General features: G+C 38.9%; 1 protein-coding gene across 1 annotated transcript in view; it reads left to right on the forward strand.

Annotated features, from left to right (window-relative positions):
• The first annotated feature begins 5,023 nt into the window (after nt 1-5,023).
• NCBP1 (nuclear cap binding protein subunit 1) overlaps nt 5,024-17,070 on the forward strand; it is a 31,802-nt gene continuing 19,755 nt past the window's right edge. The window contains exons 1-6 of the mRNA XM_034410803.3: nt 5,024-5,336; nt 10,770-10,843; nt 12,786-12,886; nt 13,608-13,764; nt 14,776-14,883; nt 16,159-16,280. Of these exons, the coding sequence (XP_034266694.2) occupies nt 5,303-5,336; nt 10,770-10,843; nt 12,786-12,886; nt 13,608-13,764; nt 14,776-14,883; nt 16,159-16,280 (596 nt within the window). The 5' untranslated portion in view covers nt 5,024-5,302. The remainder of the gene's footprint in view (nt 5,337-10,769; nt 10,844-12,785; nt 12,887-13,607; nt 13,765-14,775; nt 14,884-16,158; nt 16,281-17,070) is intronic.

Raw genomic sequence — 17,070 nt, forward strand, 5'->3', positions numbered from 1 at the left:
CTTTTCTTTTCTTTTCTTTTCTTTTCTTTTCTTTTCTTTTCTTTCTCCTTCCTTCCTTCCTTCCTTCCTTCCTTCCTTCCTTCCTTCCTTCCTTCCTTCCCATCTCCCTTTAGCTAGAGTACAGCAGTGCTTTCCAAATGTTAATAGATGAAGCTTTCTTTTTTATTTTCACTTAAAACTAGAATTATGTTGCCTTCTTTTTACATTTTCCTCAAGAATTTCTAAGACATGTTTTAAAAGCCCACCCATAGAAGACTCCTCTTTGTGTCTCTGCCTGAGTAACTATTCTGGAGTAGTACTTGGGACTGTCCCAAAGAAATATTTCATACAGCCAGTCCCTTTGAGTGGATAATCTTCCCCTTTGAGCACAGCTAGTATTAAGATTTTAGAGAACAAAAATATATAAGCATTTTAATTTTAAAGTTTTGATTAGGAGGCATGAAATACAAATCATACTTATTCTTGGACCAGGATGCCTTGCTCATGCTCACTCAGTCACTTCTTGATTGAACTAATGCAACAAACTCTACTCTGCCCTTGAAGATTATTGGGAAGCTTTGGTTCATCCAGAGTGCAGCAGAGCAAGTATAGTGCATGTTGGTTTGTCCATGTAACAGCACTGTGCACTTGTTTCCAGTAGGCTTCCAGGTGCAATTTGTTGTGGCCTGCCAGCAGCCAGCAGAGCTGGCAGCAGATTCGGATCGTCAGGAGGTTGGGGAGGAATATGGGCCAGTCCTGGAGTCTGATGAGGGCTTTGCATCGGAGGCAGAGAGGGGGCCAGGGCCGGATGCCAGTTATCAGCTCCCTTCAGAGTCAGACATCAGTGAGGCAGATGAACAGCTGGAGCCTGTTCCCAGTGTGCGCATCCGCAGAAATGCCAGACAAAGGGAACAGCTAAAGAACAAGGGTCGGCTTGGGAGTAAGGCCACAGGTGGACGATGAATGGCCCCTCTCAGAGGGAATAAAAAAGGAGTGAAAGGGGAGTGGAGTTTGCAGGAGACAATTAGTTCACTTACTTTGTGACTCTCTGAGACTCTTTGCCAAGTTTTGAAGATATCGGCCTGGCAGCTCTCCAAGCCAGATAAGGTCTGTGACGATAAATTCTCCCTTGAAAGACTTTGCTGAAAGTGAATGAGAGGAATTCACTGTTTGTTTAATAAAAGGGGTTTTGTCAGGACCAGGATTCTGCTTTGTGCTTTTTGGGGAAGCCTAGGTCAGAACACAATTCAAGGTGCCAGTTGTCACCCTTTAGGTCTCCACAGGGCTGGGATCCCTCACGGGATGATTTTCTACCAAGTGCAGCTATACCTCCCACATGCCCCCATAGGGAGGGCTTGCTTCAGGTCCCGTCTTTTTACATTTTCTCATCTTATGGAGACTAGGAAGGGACTTTTTCTTGGCTGCCCCCAATTTCTGGAAAGATGTTCAAACCTGCATCCCCTTAGCCAGAAGCCTACTGGGAGCCAATGCTATCCATGCAACGATGGGTTTTACACGGATGTACAAAGTGTGCCCGCTACTGCCATGCTGCTTCTACCTTTTGGACTAAATGTAGCTTCTAACTTTTCTTCAAGGAAGTCCCATGTAGAGTTCATTGAAATGGTTCAATTGGGAGATGACTAAGGCGTGAGTGACTGAGCAGTACCCCCTATCTAGGAAAGGGTGCAACTGGAGCACATGATGTACAAAGGCCCACCTGCCTTTGAGCACCTGTTCTTTGATCAGGCCCCAATAAATCCAGAGAATTCCAGATTCCACACCAGCTGTGACTAGGGAAGTGTCACCCTGGCCATAATTAAAGATCTCAGATCACCAGATACAGGTACTTTAAAATCCACAGCACTCAGTCTTGTCAGATTGAACAAAAGCCACATCGTCCTATTCAGCTTCAGACAGCTTTCAGGCACTGGGGAAGCATTTCCATAGCATCATCTGGTTGGCCCAGGTCAGAGATATACTGTATAGCTGAATATCACCAACATACTGATGGTATGTATATATATTTAACAACACTAACTGTTCTCTCAGGACAAAGAAATCCATAATTATCTGAGTATATTCTTCAGGAAAACTCCATGAACATGTCCGTGTAGTCCAAGAAGTTGAGCTGAATGTTTAGGAGTCATTACCTTCCACTCTTGTTTAATTTAGCTTGCTGTGGTCTAAGGTGTTTGTGTGACATTAGGAAGCCAAATGTTATTGGGATAGCATATTAATATGCACAGAGAAAATATAAGACACAATCTTTCTGGCTAGTAATAAGTCTCCCACAGAGCTACAATATATTTATTTATTTATTTATTTATTTATTTATTTATTTATTTATTTATTTATTAAATTTTTATACCGCTCCCTCTCCCGAAGGACTCGGGGCGGTGAACAGCCAGAATTAAAAACACACAATACAAATATTAAAATACATCTCAGTAGATGTAGATAAGATTCGAAATATTCAGGACTATGCTTCTTTTAATATCCTTCATAGTGCATTTGTATTTGTATTCATATGTGAGCCTTAGCGCTCCTCCAGCAATGAGGATTAAATAATCAATGAAGACCTCTAGAATAAAATACCTAAGGTAAGTTATATTTGTGTATTCATTCACATTTCTATACAGCCCGTCTCATCTAAGTGACAAAGATACACTCAGAGACACAAGAAAAACATTTATCATGCTCCCATGAAAGACAACATTATTCAAAAGGCACATTTGCTGAAAGAAACAAATTGGGTAGGAAATAAAATGGTATTATATCAGGATATCAGCCAAGCTACTTTGTCAAAAAGAATGTTCAAACCTCACATCGAGCAACTGACTAAACAAGGAATAAGTTAATTGGAGGGGGGGTGGCAGTGTTCAATTTATTTGAGCCTCAAGGAAAGAAAATAATGTCTACTCTTCAAGAAATAATCACAATTTTGGATGATCTGCAAAACTACCTATACTGTAACACAAAAAATTACCTTTGAACTCCTAAAAGAGAGATACTGTGGCTGTAATAAGGAGATGGGAAAGGTAGCAGAAACAATTAGGGCTATGAATCCTGTAAGTTCCCTAAATATATAGGGGGAGGCAGAAAAACAAAAAGAACTCAGTGGTTAAGAGACAAATAAAATGTTCAGAAAGCTTTAATTTCTCAGCCCTAGGAAGAAGGCAATGGCAAAGCACTTCTAAATAACCTTGCCAAGGAAACTGCTGGAACTTGCATGGCGGTCTCAGAGAATTGGACAAGATTGAACAGAGAAAGGGGGGAAATTGCATAGAGCTTGTAACCACAACAAGTTTAATGTATAAGTTCCGTTCTCAGAAAACTCAAATAGCAGGCGAAAGAAACTGTAGCATACAAATGGAGGAGGAATATGTTAAGGTGGCAGCATTCTTTGGGTTGGCATGTAATCCCAGCATTTGTATCAAATGACTCTTCAAACAAGCATGCTCAGGATTACAACCATAATGTTCTTCATTTTGACCTATTAATGCTAAACCACCATTTCCCAAATAAGCTACAATAGCATGTGTTTATCCAACAAACTTAAAGCATAGATTGCATGGTATAAAGCACGGACATTCCACTCCACTGACACATAGTTAAGAGATAAAACGTATTGTTGGAAGAAATGTCCGTCTGGGTTGAGCTCCAAGTGGGGAGAAAGACACTGGAAACATGGAGACTGCTTGAAAAGATGGTTTAATGGTGGACAGGATCACATGGTTTTGAGGTCCTGGGCAAAAAGGCACATGGGTGAGAGAGAGAGATATTTATACCCTCTGTTGGGCTTTGAATTTGAGCTTGTATTCTGACTTTGAGCTTGTCAGAACTCCCATGGGTCCATGCAGGGGTAACTTTGTAGGTTGTCTTTTGAGTCTCAGGCTTGGTTGAGCCTTTGTTGGGTGATGTAATCTCCCCAGGTGCCATGTTGCTAGATGGGTAGAAGGCTAATCCTATCTTTGTTGAATCTTGGGTGAGGACATTTGCTTATGAATAGACCTAGCTATCTCTTTATCTCTTAAGTGCTGACATCTGCTGTGGGCTATTGAGAGTGTGGGGGCTATTAAGGGTGAGTCTGCTTCTGTCTAAAAACAAGTTTCTCCATTTCTCATCCATGGAGGTATATTCTGTCTTTTTAGATTTCCTAGAATATTTCATTCTTCTAGGAGAGGGGTGGGTGCTAACTTCCTACAATATTCAAAACACGTAAGATCAAAAAATTATTTTTATTTTATTCAGAAAGCTAAAATATATATGATTTTGTTGTTTGTCCTTTCTAATGCACATTTTTAATGTTTTGTCTGTTTTGGGTTTTTTTTTCTTTTTAATGGTTTTTGGAAAAAAATATGAAGTAATGCAACCTGTAATTCAGTATCTCAATCATGCCCACAACTGTCTCTGTATTTTTAACTACAAAGAAGATATTTAAGACTTATATTCTGCCCTTTCTCAAAACCAGATTTTCACTGTAGGAATATATATCGAGTCATAAAAGATCACGAGGTTCTCTATGGCAAAATTAACGAAACAACCTTACAGAATTTAATTATTGCCCCATAATAAGGAACATCAGAGCGATATATTGGAGATTGACTCTTAATTTATTTCACTTTGTATAGCCATCCCCACATCCTCTCTTTTAACCACTAAAACATCAGAAGCCTACATTATCAGGGAAGTTTTCTTTTTCCCCCCTAAAGAAGCACAACAAAGATGCATTGCATACTACGGGAGAGAAAGAGGACGAGGGGTGTGTGTGTTTTGTTTGTTTGCCCCAAAGGTGCTTTTTCAAGAGGCAACTGGACTTCCTCGTTTTTGTTTTTCCTTGAAGACGTTTCACTTCTCATCTTGGATGAGAACGTCTTCAAGGAAAAACAAAAGTCCAGTTGCCTCTTGAAAAAGCACCTTTGGGACAACCGTGACCCGGGTGACCGAGAATCTCCATAGACATTTGTTTGTTTGCGTTTCTCAGGAAGTCTCCCAAATGGTAGACCGTCCCTTAGCCTTGACCTGCCCCGGAACAACTTCCTTCATATTTCGTCCCAGTCTAGAACTCCTCGCTGGTTCCCCCGCTAGACGCCACCGGAAGAACCTGCCGGCGGGCCGGAAGCAACCAAGAGCGGAGAGCAGCGGAGCTCCGCGCTCAGTGGTTCGCTCGCTCCCTCGCTGTCTTTCTCGTGGGGGCGTTTGCGCGGCGACGGCGACTTCCGGCGAACGCTCCCGAGTGTCGGTTGCTGCTCTCATCCTTTCCGTCCCGTCTCCACTCAGAGCGCCCTAAGGTCGTCCGCCGAGCCGGAGGGAGAGTCGAGCCATGTCGCGCAGGCGGCACAGGGACGAGAATGACGGTGAGCGGGAGGGAAGGGAAGCGGAGGGCGAAATCTCTGCGCGGCCGATTCTTTTCATTGAGCCCGCGCCGTTGCTGCTCCGGGACACCTGGGCGCTCTCCAGAGGCGCTTCTGGGGAGGAAGCGCGGTAAATCATGGTGGCATCCCCATCGCCCCCGTCCAGGCCCTTTGAAAGAGTCAGAAAGCAGCCGGGCCAGTTGATCATCTGTGCTTGGATCGGCAAAGTCGGAGGGTGGGTGGGTGGGTGGGTGGGGGGTGGGAACACGCTCTGCTCGCTGTGTCTGAGCTCTGAAGTAGAGATGCCAGCGCTCTTCAGTCGGGAGTTTTCAGTGCCTGCAAGATTTCGCCATGGCCAAAAAACTTGTGTTCTGTTTAGGCTCCTTATGTGGGTTACATTACCAGATAGTCCTCGACTTAACGACCAGAATTGCGTCTGAAATTTCTGTTGCTAAATGAGACACGTGTTAAGTGAGTTTCCCCCCCCCCACCCCATATTACAACTTTTCTTGCCACATTTGTTAAGCGAATCGCTGTAGTTGTTAAATTAGTAACGTGGCTGTTAAGTGAATCTGGCTTTCCCCCTTGACTGTGCCTGGCAGAAGGTCGCAAAAGGGGGATTGCGTGACGTTGGGACACTGCATCCGTCACAAATATGAGCCAGTTGCCAAGCATCTGGATTTTGATCGCGTGACCGTGGGGGATGCTGCAAAGGTTGTAAGTGTGAAAAATGGTCATAAGTCACTTTTTGCAGTACTGTTGTAACTTCGAACAGTCACTAAAAGAACTGTTGTAAATTGAAGACTATCTGTACTGAAGATTATTTTCACCCAGGGTTCTATTTTTATACAGTTTAAAAAATAGTCAGATTAGGCCTTTGACAATATTTGTATCCAGACTAATTCTGTAACATCAGAAACAAAGATGAATGCCAGAATAAAACTAGGTGGCAGCATCCTGAGTGGATATGGAAGACTTTTCTCTGAATGGCTTAGAGGCCTTCTTTACTTCTGCAATCTGAAACTTCTATCTTACAACATCCCAGTTTCAGTTTTCTGGAATGTTTATATGTGCAAATAGATGTCCATTGCAGGTTTCCATATGAGATTAGGAACAAAAACAATTATGGTTAGTCACATAGTCAGAGAGATGCTTAGACTGGTTTTGCCATTTTTATCCTCTTACCGAGTCTTCCCAAGGACCTGTTTATTTAATAATATTAAAGGTATCATTGCAGGATATAAACTATTTCATGTAAAACTGCTTTTTGTAGTTGATTGATGGTGATTTTGTCAATATTGATGGTTTTCAGGTGGTGCTTCAGATATTTTAAAATTGCATCCAAGGTTCCTATTGTTGGTACCAGCTTTGTTTTCTTTTGCCACACTCACTCTACTTCTATTTGCAGGTCTTAATTTTTTATATGTTTTCTCAGTTTCTCCAGGTATTGCAACGTCCACTACCCAGACTTTTTTTTGTCTTATCAACAGTTGTTAAATCTGGGATGCTGTATGGCAGTTATGGTTGGTCGCACAGTCAGCCAGATGTTTAGATTGGTTGCTATTATTACACAACTTTTGAGCCTGGGATTAGTAATGTGATAGTCTGGGAAAAATAGAACTGGAGAGAAAAATTGCTTAAGAGAAATAAAAAATTTATTGCACAATTTTCTGATCAACTATATATAAATTTCTCTCCCAATTGATATTCCCCTTTGGTGGATGTACACAATTGTACAAATAAGTATGTTAGTATCACACTCTTTCTAGGTTTGAGAATCAAAAGATATGCCTTTAGCATATGGCATTCAGAGGCCATATTTCATACAGTGGGTTCTTCCCGGCACTTGGGCCATGATTTCTCATACACTTGATTTTCTGGCATTAATTATGAAGAGCAGAACAGATACTTCCATTTCTGAGCACATTTTATAAATGTTAATAAACTTAACATTTATTCCCAAGTGAGTACAGCCAGAATTTCTTGTTTGCCCTTTTTGCAACTGTGTGTTAGTGCTTTGTGTTACCTGTGTTCAGTTGTTAGCATTCCCTTCTCCCACACACGCACATACAACCTGATATGGAAATGAATTGCAGGACTTTTTTGTTTTGTTCAGTTCTCTCTGGGTAGCTCTGGTGGGTGGCATAGCTGATTTTTCAAAACAAATGAGCTGAGCAAAAGAGTTTGATTTCCCATTCCATTTTATGGTGGAGATCCAGGGAGGCCGTTGTGTACTTGCAAATAATTGCAAAAATGGTTGGCAAAATCACAAGTTTGGTCACGTCTTCTCCCACTTAATCAACCATATAAAGGCAGCAGATTCTATAATCAGAGCAGACTTTTATATAGATACCTTTAGGTCATCTCATGGACAAATTAATACTAAGTTCAACTTTATTTGGCCAAACGTAAGGTACCTCCTTTTGTAGAGAGGAAATGCCTAATATATATCATGTAGCTAGATATTCATAGTATATAACGTGGGCATATTACTGATCGTAGAGCCAGACAGTAAATTATTGCAACTTTTTCAACCAATGGAGATGTTGCCAAAATGAAGGAAAATATATTTGTTGCTTTCTGAGAAATTTAAACTACAGCCCTTGTGCCAACAAGCTTTTTCCTCTATTTATTCTGTTTAACCAAGAGACAGAAATATAAGGAGTTTATAAATCTCTGCATAAAAGTGTTATTTCCCTTTTATAACAGCAGAGAAATGATTTTAACAATCAGTTTAACAAATGCAAATTTTACGATTTTTGGAGGAATAGTGACAACCAATACAATGTTAATGCTAAATCATTCTTTGACAAATTTCATTTGCTTGGAGGCAGAGTTGAATATAAGTGAGCTTTCCCAGTACCCAACCTACTGTAGAATTTCCTTCTGGAAAGATATCCCAAAATGCTTTATTAGCCTTAGTAAAGACAAAATCATTTTCTGGGCTGTGCTGCTCAAGATTTCTGCAAATGTAGGGCATTTATAATCAGTAATTTCTTATTTATTCAAAATTATATATGGCTGTAAGAAAGCTGTTGTGTTTCTTTTATTCTTTTTAAATCATAAAATAACATTTTATAACAACATATTAAACTATTAATATTAGAGCCAATTTCATATAGTGGTTAAGGCATCAGGTTAGAAACTGGAAGACTATGAATTGCACAGTACAGGTAATCCCCGAGTTACACCAGTTCACTTAGCGACCATTCGAAGTTATGATCTAGAGCCTCCCAAGTACTTATGACCCAGTCCTGAAGTTACAAATATTATAGCACCACAGCCATCGTTCACACTTACAAATGACAGCAGAGGCGCTGCGACATTTCCCCTGCCTATTCCCCCCAGCCAGGTCTCCACAGCCATTGGGCCTGTGGAGACTCACTTACCTTGCAACGATCTAGCGAGCCGTCAGTTCCTTTGCTTGCTTCTGGGCATTTGCAGACAACAGAGGCCTAAATATCATGCTACTGATCTCACATGATCTTGCACTACAGTAATTTAGGCCTCTGTTCTCTGCGAACTGAGGCCTGTATCAGATCTGGCTGAAGAGCACTTGCAAGCCGACAAGACTTTGGGGCAGCGAAATCGCCTTGCTTCAAGCCTCCCATCACCTTGCAAACGCCTTTCACACTGTTCCAGTCTTGTCGTGAAGAGCATTTACAAGCCAATGGGAGGCTTGAAGCAAGGCGATTTCGCTGTCCCAAAATCTTGTCGGCTTGCAAGCGCTCTTCGTGCCGAGACTGCAAGCAGACAAACAAACCGCGGGAGAGAGACTGGAGAGAAGACAGATCTTCACAAAGTAAGTCACCTGGCGCGGCAGGATGGTAGGGGGAGCAATTGTGGGGACCCCAGGGGAGGGAGCATGAGATATCTCCGTGGGTTGGGGGAGGCCTTGGGTGGTCTGAAGTGGGTGGCCTGTTCTGTCCCTAGGCCCCTATGGCCTTCTCCATCCTGAGATACCTCATATGCACTTAACTAGCGCATTCAATTAGCAAATGTGTGGGCGAAAGGGAGTGATTGCAGTCAAGTTATGCGATTCACTCCTACGAATCCTTGGGTTACGAATGTAATTGGCAGGCTCCATTACATTCATAATTCGAGGACTATCTGTAGTCCTGCCTTAGGTATAAAATCAGCTGGGTGAGCTTGGGACAGTCACTTTCTCTCTGCCCTAAGAAGGAAACAATGGCAAATCATTCTGAAAAAAAAAATCTTACCAAGAAAACTGCAGGGATTAGTCTAGGCAATCTCTGAGAATCCTACACGATTGGATGGAAGAAAAAACAATTGGCACTGTTAGACTAGATGAAATATGGATAGCATTCTTGTGATCTACATGGGCTTCCTCAGACGTTACACCGATATAGCGTGGAAGACTAAGGGATCTTGGCAGCTAATGTTTTCATTTCCAAGTGACTAGATTGATTAAAATTGTACATGCCCTACTTAGCTACTGGACCTTGAAAAATCATGTGAAGGTTTGCAATATTCCCTGATGCTTTCTTGTAAATAGAGAACTTTAAAATGTGTTATATAGGTTTAGATATTCTTCCATTTTCATCTTAGCTTGATTGGGTTTGAGCTCCTTTTCTCCTACCTGGCATTAAACCAAATGATGAGTAGATGTGAATGGTTCCTTAGTTTGTATTTGCTTGCTTAATTCTCCCCCTCACTGAAATCCCCTTTTTCTTTGGAGTGTGTTAGTTTATATGGCTGGCACAAAACGTGTAGCTTTTTATTTTGGCTTTACATTTAAAAAAAAATTACTTGGGAGTCCTTTTGGGCTTTTGGGAATCCTTTCCTGTGTATTATTCCTTTTGTAAAATGTGACTTTTTTATTTTCCCAGTCTGGGATTTGATTCTCCCTTCAAAAATACAGAATACATAGAATTAGAAGGGGACATCATGGTGGGCACCCTTTTACCTTCTGCCATTGCATTTATAATAATAATAATAATAATAATAATAATAATAATAATAATAATAATAATACTTGTACTACTTCTTCAGTTGAAAGGATTCTGTGCACCATATAGGTCAGTTAAAAAAAAATAAAGGAACAAGTGGTTTTTGTTTTCAGCTAGTGTTGTAAAAAAAGATAAAAAGATGGAAGAGGAGGAAAAAACAGATTTCTGTTATTATTAATTAACAAATTATTCTAGTCAGATTCCAAATAAAAATAATTTAAAAGGGCAAAACTGTGGAACTGAACTTTGAATAAAAAAAAAATCTTTTTTTCTAGGTAAACAATGGGATCATTGCAATGTACCATCATATAATATGTCATTGTACTGGAATAAATTTTGGAAACATGTATAAGTGCAGCCTGTTTGAATCTTACTACTGTACTATAATTGAGACAGCATCTCACACCTTATTGGCACTTCATTTTTGCTCCTGAAACAGTGTTTCTGTTTTGTCTCACTGAAATAGAACAACCATACAAGAAAAGGAAAGTATCTATTGCAGAACGATTGGAATCTCTAATATGCAAAGTGGGAGAAAAGGTATGAAAGACTAGCACATATTTTTGTGGTTTCTTTGAGAATAATGCAAATATTGAAGTTTTGGATGGATGGATGATGTTCTGTTTCAGCAGTCAATTCCACTCTACTTGATAGTTCAGTTTTCTAATTAATAGTAAGAAAATATTACAATGATAACTCAATACTCAGCATTAATTGGTTCCGGGAGGTTTGATGAGTACCAAAAACAATGAGTACCAAACAAATTTTTCCCATAAGGAATAATGTAGTGAGTCACAAGGCAGCCGACATCGACAAGTTCTTGTTTGTCATTGAGTACCAAACAAATGAAGAGTACTGGGACAAATTTTTCATATCAAAATGTGTTGAGTACCAAATTTGATGAGTTTCAAAGCAGTTGAGTACCAAGGTATCACTGTATGTGCCTGCTAAGTTGATCAGCTGTTCCTGGTGGACTGATTAGAGTTTTTCAGTATTTTTATATTAGAAACTCTCAACCATATAGATATCTATTACTCTGTGCCCTTGTTGGACTGCAGTCCTGTCAATGCTCACTGTATCTGAATTTCTGTTAATAATGCACGTTATCCATGTAAAATCTCAATAATTATACAGTTTTGCTTCAGTAGAGGAAAAAATAGTGACTTAAAATAGCCCATAAAAAGGAAAAGAAACAGAATATGACGAGCATTGTCCCAGAATGTACTAGTGAGAGTAAGAAAATGAAAATAGTGTCTAAATACTGTGCATTTTCACTAGACAAAAAATGAAATATAAGGTAATATTAGCAAGGCAAATAAATCCCAATATGCTATTTTATTTAGTGCAATTAAAGTTTTTAATTTATTGAAGTATTTATTGAAACTGCTGTGAGATCATTTTCCTGAAACACAATGAACTCATTCCTTAAATGAATAACATTAAACTACAAGACCAAATTAAAAGTGTGTAAATGAAATTACAGTTATGAAATTTCATTTCCACATTTTTGCTACACAGAGGATTTGCTGCTGTTTTTGAAATATGTAAAAATAATGTATAAGGTTACAGTTGTTTGAATATTAGATATTCAATTCCATGGCACTGCACCTATTATTTATCATCACTGTTGTTAAAATCTGTGCTAATTGTATTAATATCTTTACATTCCCTTGATAAAGGAATTTAATTTTAATGTACAGAATTTAACAAGTTACACTTGTATCATTATTAACCATGAATAAGGGTAACTTGAGTTCATCAAAGTTTGCTGATCAGCTTATTATATACCTACTAAAAGGAATCTTTATTTCTCATCATTCAGAGCCAGCACCTCTATGGGGCAGCCTTCAGAAATATTAAAGATGAAGCCATTTTCCATAAGAGCAAAGGGCACCTAACTTTTTGGGTCTGCCCAACCTCAGAGCACCTCTTAACTATCAGCATTGGAACTAGGAAAGAAATGCACACATTTGCCTATATTAGCAAATTTGTATTTATTCACTGGTCAAATGGCATATTCGCTAAGGGATATATCAAGTTGAAGGGATATGCTTCCTTTTCTTTAACTCTCTCCTTGAAAGAAGCTTCTCCAACTGAGGCAATAGCTTCACAAATGTAAAGTGATGGGCTGATCCCCAGGGGTCATGCAGACCCACTTCATAAGTTCAGAGCCTTTCCAATATTATGTTTTAATGAGATTCTACTTCATTTTTTTTAAAAAAAGAAGCCTCCCAAGAACTTGATGCATTCCTTTTGCTAAGAAAACCTTCATCTCTTTATTGCTTAGCGCATTGTAAGCCGCCCTGAGTCTCCGGAGAAGGGCGGCATATAAATCAAATTTAAAAAAAAATGTGGGAGAAGGAGAATTCCAAAACCTTCTGGTGACATGGCAGAATCACTACCCTACTCCCTGAAGTCCATGGAGGGAAAGGAAATCTTGATGTAATAATAATGATTTTTTAAATATTTTATTCCCTTTCAGAGTCTTTTCTCTTTGGAAAGTAGAATAGAAGGCTTGGCTGGAGTTTTGGAGGCAGATATACCAAACTACAAAAGCAAAATACTGAAACTCCTTTGCACAGTGTATGTATGCAAAACATTTATGGATCTAGGTGATAATATACTACTTACAGCAAAGGTTTTTAAATAACTATTTTTGAAAAGGGTCACCTTTCCGAAACATTTATTGTATATATTGTATGCCTGCATATTTTATCCTGTTTAAAGAATTTTTGAAACTTGGAAGCAATATGGGATAATTAGGAAGGAGAGCAGAGAGGAGCAGAAGTGTCAGAACAGTTTCCTATTGCTGATCGTTCAGGCTCAGTAACAGCAATATAATTCTCTTAATTGTTTTCTACAGCAATACGTTGTGACGCGATTTGCAAGTTTACTCTGGAATTTTCATGAGAGTTTAAAGAAAGGATTTCATTTTTGTCTGATTTGTTGCTCATTACATCTTCTCCTTTCAACTAATGACCTCTTTGCAAGGAACATATTGCCTTCTCAGTCTGAAACTAAATTAAATTTGGGATTGGGGGACAACATCAACACAATGGAGGACTATGCATAATTACATACAATTGAGTTTGATTTCCCAGTTGGAATTGCAGTATTAACATTGGATGAAAACTGAATTGGCTCTAGCAGTATCTTTATTTTTAATGTGGTATGCTGCTTCTTCTCAAAAGGTATGCATCCCAAATAGCTTGAATTAACTATAAATAGGAGTAATGAGATCACAGCTTTGATCAGAGTTATTATTTGATGCTACTTTCTCTCTCTTTTATGAAAAAAACATCAGTGCACGTCTATTACCACAGAAGATGACTATTTACACAACTCTCGTTGGCTTGCTGAATGCCAGAAACTACAATTTTGGTGGAGAGTTTGTAGAAGCGATGATACGTCAACTGAAAGAATGTTTGAAAGCCAATCTGTACAATGAAGCTGTCTATTTAGTAAGTTGTTTTCATACCTTAGAGCACGGGTGTCAAACTTGATTGTGTCACGTGATGTATCATGACATTTTTTGCCTTTGCAGAGCTGAGGTGGGCGTGGCCTGTGCGTGACACACCCGGCCCATGGGCCACCTGTTTGACAACCCTGCCTTAGAGACTTTGCAGGTTATCTTTGACATATCCACAGTTGAGACTTGAATTTCACTTGTCACATTCTCAAGTGAATCATTTGCTGTGATGATTGATTAAGACATTAAAAGAATCATCACATGGCTGAATCTGACTTTATGGTCATTTTTACCATAGCTAAATCACATGCTCATTAAGCAAATTATTGAATCCAATGGTTAATTGAATCCAGATTTCCCAATTAATATTGCTTGACGGAAACTGGCTGGTAAGGTTACAACTCACGATCACATGACTGCAAGATGTTGCAGCTGGTCAAAAATGTGAGCTGGTTGTCAAATGCTCCAATTGCAATTTTATGTGACCATGTGAATGGTATGACAGTTGTCAGCGTGAGGATAAGAGAAATATTGATTTTTCCAAGGCCATCGTAACTTAAAACCACCGTTAAACAATTAGAACCTATACCTATGTTTAAATTGGTTTTCAGTGAATTTGAAGAGCTCAAATTATAAGAGCTCACTTTATAAGCTATAAAGATAAAAAATGTAATTCTGTGTGATCATATAATACTGTACACCCATCCAAACCTTTTCACTGGCTTATTTCTTCTGACTTTGTCATAGCAGCTCTGTAATGTGAACCTTGCCAGTTTTTGCGATCACCTGATCTAAATTTCTGGTATTTTGATAATAAACCAGGTTTAAGTGTCTATTCAGTTGGATATTGGTCCTGGGATTCCCGTTACCCCAGTAAAAGATGCTGAAGCAGATACAGCCTAGGCTTCTGCAGGGATCTTGCCTGGCCTTATGAGATCTCTTGCTGATCCATGCTTTGGGGAAGCACATGATGTTGAAATGGCTGAATGCTCTCTTTCTGCAGGTGCGCTTTCTTTCTGATCTTGTGAATTGTCATGTAATAGCTGCACCCTCAATGGTAGCCATGTTTGAAAATTTCGTTAATGTGACACAGGAGGAAGATGTACCTCAGGTAAACAACAATACATTTGCTTCATAGACAGAGACATTATTTGCTGAAATTTGTTACTGTGATTGTTTTACTTTTTTACAATGTGTCCCAAAACTGCTTTTTTCCCCCCGGTTTTATTTTTCCTTGAAGACATTTTGCTTTTCATCCAAGAAGCTTCTTCAGTCAGAAATGAGTTGTTTTGGGGGGAAGGGGAAAAAAAAGCACCTTTGGGGCAACCATGACCTGGATGACTGAGACATTTTTTAAAAAGTAGTTGTACATGTGGTAAGCCTCTCCTCAACTTGTATTGCAACAAAAGCCTAAATTGTAAACTGTAACATTTGACCATGTGCCCTCTGGTGCCATTGTCACCGTCTTCTGTGACCTTCAGGGGCAACTTAAGTACAACAAAATAAAAATGGTACGTGCCCATGATTTAGACGGGCACGGGATCCTTAACATTATATCCTATCTCAATTTGAAGTCTGCAGTTCAAAAGATTTCCAATGTAGCTTTTCAAACATTTCTAAAATCTAGATTTGTAGAAAACCTTTTAATCATATCTATTGGGTTGATGCCTGATAGATGTTTGCCTGGACCGGCTTGATTTCATTTACTCCAGAGAGTAAGTGTACATCTTAAATTCAATGAGAAGCAACATGTGAAATAGCTCCTTGAAAATGCTTATGTAAATATTAAAGCATCAGCATGACATAAGAAAAATTTGGGGTTTTTTCCCCCCTATATTTTTTTCATTACTTTGTGTAGATTCAGTGTGTATTCTCCCGTGCACCTTTGTGCGGGATGTTTTAGAATTATCAAAATCAACCATTCATGTGCAGAGACTTGTAAACATATGAACCTGGGCCCTTCAAGCTTTGTACCTGAATCATCATAACATAGAGTTAGAGTTGTGGAATCATAAATCGTGCTTCCTGTAAGTCTTTTTTTTTTTTTATTTTATTGTAAAAGTTTTACAATTACATTTTCACCCCGTTTTCACCCCCCTAACCCACCCCAAGCTCCCCAACCCGTCCTCCCTAACCCCCCCTAACCCTCCCCTCCCCCCCGGACTTCCATAGAGTGTACCCCATCATTATCCCCTTTATATAAAAAAAAACCTTGAACTTTAAACCCCCCCCAACCCCCATATCATTTTTCATCTTCACATAGTTCAAATATTTCTATCTTAATGTAATATAATACTATCAATAAAAAGTCTTGACTTGATTTTCCTTTAATGACAAGAACCAGAAATATTTTCTGATTGTGTTTTGCCCGTATTTTTACTAACAGGTGCGATGTGACTGGTACGTGTATGCGTTTCTGTCATCCTTACCTTGGGTGGGGAAGGAGCTCTATGAGAAGAAGGATACTGAAATGGAGCAGATCTTGTCCACTGTTGAAACCTATCTGAAGTAAGAAAATGAGAGAAAATGTAACTTTGCATCATTATGCCTTAATAGAGCATGAACACAGAACTTGTAGACTTCATAAATTTGCAGGGAATGCTATTTCTTGACTGTTAAATCTAGAGGTAATAAATAACTTCAGGCTTTTCGGTGGAAACCAAGTTAGTTTTGTTTCTTTTTCAAACAAAAGCACCAGGGTGGATTTGATTTAAATCAAGTCGATTTAAATCATGATTTAAATCACTAGTAAAAAGCCTTGATTTAAATCAACTTGATTTAAATCATAATTTTTAAAGAGCAACTGTCATATCTGTCCCACAGCAGCTCCTCCTCTGACTTGCTGTTGACTCAACAGTCTTAATATTGCCGAATATACAGCCTCATGCTACATAATTAAGCTCCATTTCATGCTGAATAAGCTAAATTATGAATGTATCTTAAATAGAAAACTGTCTTTAGATAGATTTTTACTCCAAAAGCATTTTATTAAAATAAATTTAATAAAAATAAAAAAAATCCGATTTAAATTAAAAAAATGATTTAAAAAAAAATCATTGATTTTTATCCACCCTGAAAAGCACATTAAAAATGATTCTGCATTCTTAGTATAGAGAAAGATGCTCAAGAAGAATAATGATAAAGTCCCCAAATTTGTGAAAAACATGCTCTCTGCAGAAAACATAATTGTTTTCCATTGTACCTGAAGCCAGAACTAAAATCAAGGTGTGCGAATTCCTGGAAAGCAGTAAGCAGGTGTTGCCGCTTAAAAAGGGATGTGAAGTGATCACAGGGCTGA

This window comes from Pantherophis guttatus, chromosome 2 (assembly GCF_059756535.1).
Source record: "Pantherophis guttatus breed Tessera chromosome 2, ASM5975653v1, whole genome shotgun sequence".
In the NCBI taxonomy this organism is placed as follows: domain Eukaryota; kingdom Metazoa; phylum Chordata; class Lepidosauria; order Squamata; family Colubridae; genus Pantherophis; species Pantherophis guttatus.